The 5,931-nt window shown below is 34.1% G+C and overlaps 1 protein-coding gene across 1 annotated transcript in view; it reads left to right on the forward strand.

Annotated features, from left to right (window-relative positions):
- The first annotated feature begins 3,240 nt into the window (after positions 1-3,240).
- LOC117105606 (protein FAM98A-like) overlaps positions 3,241-5,931 on the forward strand; it is a 67,479-nt gene continuing 64,788 nt past the window's right edge. The window contains exon 1 of the mRNA XM_033246784.1: positions 3,241-3,443. Within this exon, the coding sequence (XP_033102675.1) occupies positions 3,397-3,443 (47 nt within the window). The 5' untranslated portion in view covers positions 3,241-3,396. The remainder of the gene's footprint in view (positions 3,444-5,931) is intronic.

The following is a 5,931-nucleotide window of genomic DNA, read 5'->3' on the forward strand; positions in this document are numbered from 1 at the left end:
ATAATGTTTTGCTCACAATATGATGACATTACTTTCATGAAATTTAAATAATATTTTGTATTTATAATATTCAAAATCTCATATTTTTTGGCAGGATTTCTTATTGTATACCCTGGTACAGTATGTGTTTATTTAAATTAAAAATGATGAAAAAATTGTGGGTTACCCCCACAAAAGTTTAAAAAAAATGTGGTGACATGGTCAGATAATTATGGTCATAAATAGGTCATTTAAGATCAATATTGTATGACATCTTAATAATACATCTTCTCAGATTTTTATTAAATAATCAGAACAGTGACAAGATTCTACTAGTGAAATACCTTATATACAGTATGTATATAAGTATACAGACTGTGCTATATAAATTAAAATACTTTGCTGTGTAGTAGTATATAAATACAATAGTTAAAAGATAGAATAATAATAATGTTGTAATATATAAATATGTATCTCGACCACAGGTCACTGTGGTTGAGTTGGTAAGACATTCGCACGTTAAGAAAAATGTGCTGAGTTCGAGTCCTGGTGGAGACAAGGTTTCCTTTTCATTCGGATCAGATTTTCCTCTTCTGTTGCATTTAAATTGTACATTATTATTAACAAAATGAGTTTATACCATTGGTCTATTAAATTAAATAAGTATATAAATTAAAATTATTTTCTATTATTTGTTTTTATATTATATATCCGCCTAAATATAATGTCATGTAGACGTTCAGCCCTCATAGTCAGCTAATTGAAAATTAATTTAAATATTGTTAATCCGTCATAAAAATATATATTATAATGTCAACTGAATATATATATATATATGTATATGTATATATATATATATACATTGTCAATAGGTAAATGATAAAAGCAATGCTTATTGTTATTTGTTTATATATAGGTTTATATATACATGTATAGGCCTATAGGGATATACCTTATTATCTGTATATCTAATAATATATATAAAGAAATTTTTGTATACAGTGAGTTTAATGAAAATAAAAGTATATAAAAATTAATTTAAAGCATATTAATCTCACTGAAAATTGTACATACATAATTGTACATGCTATATATATATATATATATATGCATATATATATTAAATATATATATATATATTTCATAGTAGAACATTTGAATTCTGAGAGTATGGATATGATTCTAATGTTCTAATGTAAAACATGAGTTACGTAATTTTTAAGATACCATACAATATTTGAACTTGCATGACATTAAGTGACCTATTTGTGGCAATCTGACCAGGTAAAAAATGGTAATGGTATGATATATATATTGAATGACCTTAAATGATCTTTTATGACATTAATGACCACTTGACCATGTCACAAGTGTTATAAATCCTTGACCATGAAATATAGGCCTAATTTTCATTAAAATGATTTAAAAAACCAATATATTGATAAATATAGAATTATAATTCCAAGTGGTTTACAAGTGGAGATATAGATAAACATAGGTTTTATTAGGCGGCCATTTTGAAATCCAAGATGGCCGCCATAATGACCTCGGATGAGGTGGTTCCTACCAAAAATTAAATGTTATGCCCATAAGGAGTATGTAAAAAAAATGGTGCTTTTGTCCGGAACGTCCACATCCATCTGCTAAGCTGCCGGACTAATATGACCAAAAAGGCATTTACAAACAAAAGAAATTAAAAGCAGTTCCCGACGGCATTCAAGCGATAATAGTTTAGTGGATTTCAATCTGATACCGTATCATATGGGATTTCACCTCTACCAACTCTCATAATTCTACGTGTGGCATATTTTTGGATGCGTTCTAAACGAAGTCGCTGTTTTTTAGTCTGGGGCATCCATGCAGGTAGCCCGTAGTCTAAGTGAGGCAATACCAGAGACTTATATAGAGAGAGTAATGTTTGGCTTAAGGCAAATCCAGCAATAAAAACTATCAGACCCAATAGCTTATTGCATTTACTGACTATAGTATCAACGTGGTCATTCCACGTGAGTTTATCATCTATCGTAAAACCCAAGTACTTATATTTTTTAACAACATCAAGTGTTTCACCATTAAGGTTATATTCATAATGAATTAGGTTTTTCTTTCTTGTGATATGCATCACTTTTAGTGATGCATATCACATATGCATATCCCATAAAAACTGGTCTAGAAAAATCATATTGAATGGACTGAAATATACTTTGTTACTTCTTAATTCTTCCTCTATGACAAAAAAATTTAATTTTCTTAGTAAAAATAAAATACCCAAGGATTTGAACGGAATACCCAAGAACCCAAGACCAAGTCACCCAAGATCTTGGGTAAATATCCAAGCAGTTGTCACGCTGCACTTATCTATCTTATCTTCTATTTATATTTCCTTTGTTACTTGTGTTATGTATTGAGGGTCCCTAATGATCAGCTCCGGCTGGATGGACCACCCTCGTAAAATATTGTTGAAATAAATAAATAATCTAATGTACGTCCGTACGTCAGATTTTTTTTTAGTGTTGACGTTAAGTTAACGGGAATTTACGCATGCTGACGCAAATTTACCTACATTGACGCAGATATTTATGGTTTGACGTAAAATGACGCGATACTACCGTCAAAAAATGTTTCCCTATGATAAAAATGGAAGAGCCATGAAACGTCACCGCTTTGCAAAGCCTGGCTGCTTTGCAAGCGTGGCTGACTTAAGTCTCGCCAAATATACTAGAAATACAAGATAGAGTTCTCGCGGTGTAAAAATGAGGCGGAAGTCGTGCCCAACGTAGGCGGCGCCCTTCTTTTTAACCATGCAAGTTTCCTATACTTCGTGCCCAACGTACAGGGCGCCCTTCTGTTGCTAAGTATATCCAGACGCAAAAGGAGCCCTTCCTTTTCCACTAATTGAGGAAAACTTTTTCACTAAGAGTGCGTCCGGCCATGCGATTCTGCGCTGTATTCTTGTTTTATTCTTTACTGATTCATGATTATGCTTTAATTGTTTTGTGTATTATTTGGATAATAGCAACGATTTCTACCGCCACCAAGGAGGTTATGTATTCACCGATGTCACTGTCTGGGTGTCTATTCCAGTTTGTTTTTATGTCTAGGACATCTTTGTTGAGAATTGATAATAAAATAGGCGACGACTTGGTAACGAAAGTTTGGCACAAGTTTGTTTAGATCCAGCTGTAGGGGGCGTCCCGTTTTTCGTATTCCCACCATGCATTTCGGTGGAACACGGTGGAACACTTTTTTTGTGTGGAGAACTCTATCTTATATTTCTAGTATCTTTGGTCTCGCTGCTGGTCTGCAGCACTGCAGCAGCAGGATTTCTATCGCACAGTTTGTAATTGTGCAAATGACTCAAAACTGTGCGCAAGAAGGCACATATCAGATTCGTGAAAAGAATAAGAAGGTGGACCCATGGCTTTTGTACAAAACGGTATCCTAGACAGTCTTGACGACTTGGGGTAGGCCCAATGCACTTGTATTTGTATATTGAACAGACAAAATTAATTTAGCAGTCTAAGTATTTTCAAAATGGGTCCTATACGTAACGTAGGCTAGGGTAGGCCTAGACTAGGCCTAGGCAGTCTAGGCCTAGCCCAGCGTTGGCTAGGCCTAGGCTTGGCTAGGCCAAAAAAAAAATTGAAATGTCCCAAATATTTTTTTATTTATTTTTAATAGAAAGACATAACTGAATGAAGCATTTTAAAACAAAAATTATGTAAATCGGGCCAATATTAGCGGAGATATTGCTATTTTAATGTTTTTTGCTGGAGTTAAAATTGGTAATAATAATACGCTTCCGAGCGTATCACCTTTGTTTTCGTTCGGATTTTTCTTCTTTATTTATTGGTGATCCGCAACTAGTGCGGATCACCTCTTGTTATTGTCACAGATCTCCTTACTTCATCATCTTTTTTTTTTTTTATTCTACCTTTCCTTCTATTTTTATTATCTCAAATTTGCCGCGAGCAAGGCAAATGCGCGCTTCAGGCTTGGCCTGGAATAGTCACAATAAGGTTTTCAATGTGCTCAGTCACACGTGACGTCATCTACGAGCAATTTTGCGTTTTTACATTATCGATCATATCAGACTAACCAATTACCATTTCGAAATCGTATTTAGTGAGCATTAACTTCAGGTTAATGTTAAATGTAATGTACCCTAATTTTACGTGTGTGCTTCATAACACGTGCGTACGTGTGCGACAAAATTTTAAAATGCTCGAAATCACCTTTTGACTAAAGGAGAGCACGTTTCAGGCCATTCTGATTATTTCAACATTTTTCAAATTCTTACGCACATGGTTCGTATGGAAGCTGGATATTTCGTTTTTTTTTACATGTTTTGGGTTCCTGACGCTGTATTCACATATTTCCATTCTATTTTTGGTAATCTTAGGGCCAATGGCAATGTTCTGCGTGCGCATTTAACATACAAATCCTTGTGCGTGTTTTCGTCGGCATAAAGCGAAAATAAGCCAAAAGTATGCCTATTTTTAATCAATTATAGTTCCCTAGGATGATGGGTGACCCCCAATTTTTATTACATATTCTGAAAGCACATGAGTTGTAGATATGATTTTTTAGATCATAATGGCCGATCGGACATTGTGAAGTCATCATATTGCCATCTGAATTCGAAGAAACTGATTTTTATCTGTGACGTCATTTTTGAAAATACGCATTTGAGCGTATCTCGCTTATCCTTGATCGATCGTCTCCCAACTTTGAGTATGTTTTAGCTTAGACAATTCTCTTTCATATATGTGACTTCCTTTTACATTTTGATGACGTCATCATGGTCAAAATAAGTGTTGTTTTTTTTACCCCTCCTAATCTTTCTTTCATCAAAACTTTGATGACCCCATATCATCCTAATCAGCTGTCATTTCTGAATCATATTTAATGGGCATTAACTTCAGGGTAAAAATGTCATGTACCTTAAGTTTTGTACGTGCATCATAACGTGCGCGTACGTGTGCATCAAAATGTTATATGCTTAAAATTATGAATATATTTAATCAATTATAGCTCCTTGGGATGAAAGGTCACCCCCAATTTTTATTACATATTTTGAAAGCACATGCAAAATGTGAGTCAAAAGAGTTGAGTCATTCCATGCCATGGGATCATAGATTTTTAAAATTTTTTATACTGACAGTTATTCATTGTGAATTAAAAAACCTGAAATTTTTAGACTCCCAATTCCTATTTGTTTTCCCATAGCAGCAGTTTAATGTAAAAGGGGGCCTGGCACAAATTAGTTCACTGTGAAATTAACTTTGATTTTCGTATGCTAATATCTTCGGAAGTACAGCGCCTGTAACCTTATGGACACAGGGTGACCTAAAAAATCACAAAAAAATTGTGTCGTTAAACAAAGTGGCTATTTTGAGTGCAGATAACTTCAAAAGAGAAGAGAAAACAGTTAGGCTGATGCCATATTTGTGTAATATGGTGGAAAGTAAGTTAGATTACTAAGTTTGAGCTTGATAACTATTACCAATCCCGAGCTATAAGCTTCCAAAGTTGGAGGAAATTTTGTTTGCGCATCTTGAAGAGCCACGTGCCTTTTTTTGGGCGTCAATATCTCGGAAACTACATATCCAGTAGGGCTAATCTTTTGTGTATGTTGATTTTTCACAAAGCAGATCATTTTTATGGAGTTTCATCAAAATAATCCAAGACAGTAGACCTGGGACCTCTGGTTGATTTGACACGGAATTACCCAGTAAAATAACATATTTAAAACATTAGAATATATTTATATACTGTATATGACTATATACTACCATAGGGGGAAACCTTAACAATGGAGAGGGTTAGAAACAATACCTTAAGGCGAAAATACTGCCGCTTAAGGGGGAAATTTTAACGACGTTAAGGCGAAATATAGACAAAGGCATTTTCGCCCTAGGTGTCAGTTAGGAGTAGCATATATATATATCT

The sequence above is a fragment of the Anneissia japonica genome, unplaced genomic scaffold (assembly GCF_011630105.1).
Source record: "Anneissia japonica isolate Jap-2015-1 unplaced genomic scaffold, ASM1163010v1 scaffold2320_len370340_cov150, whole genome shotgun sequence".
Lineage (NCBI taxonomy): Eukaryota > Metazoa > Echinodermata > Crinoidea > Comatulida > Comatulidae > Anneissia > Anneissia japonica.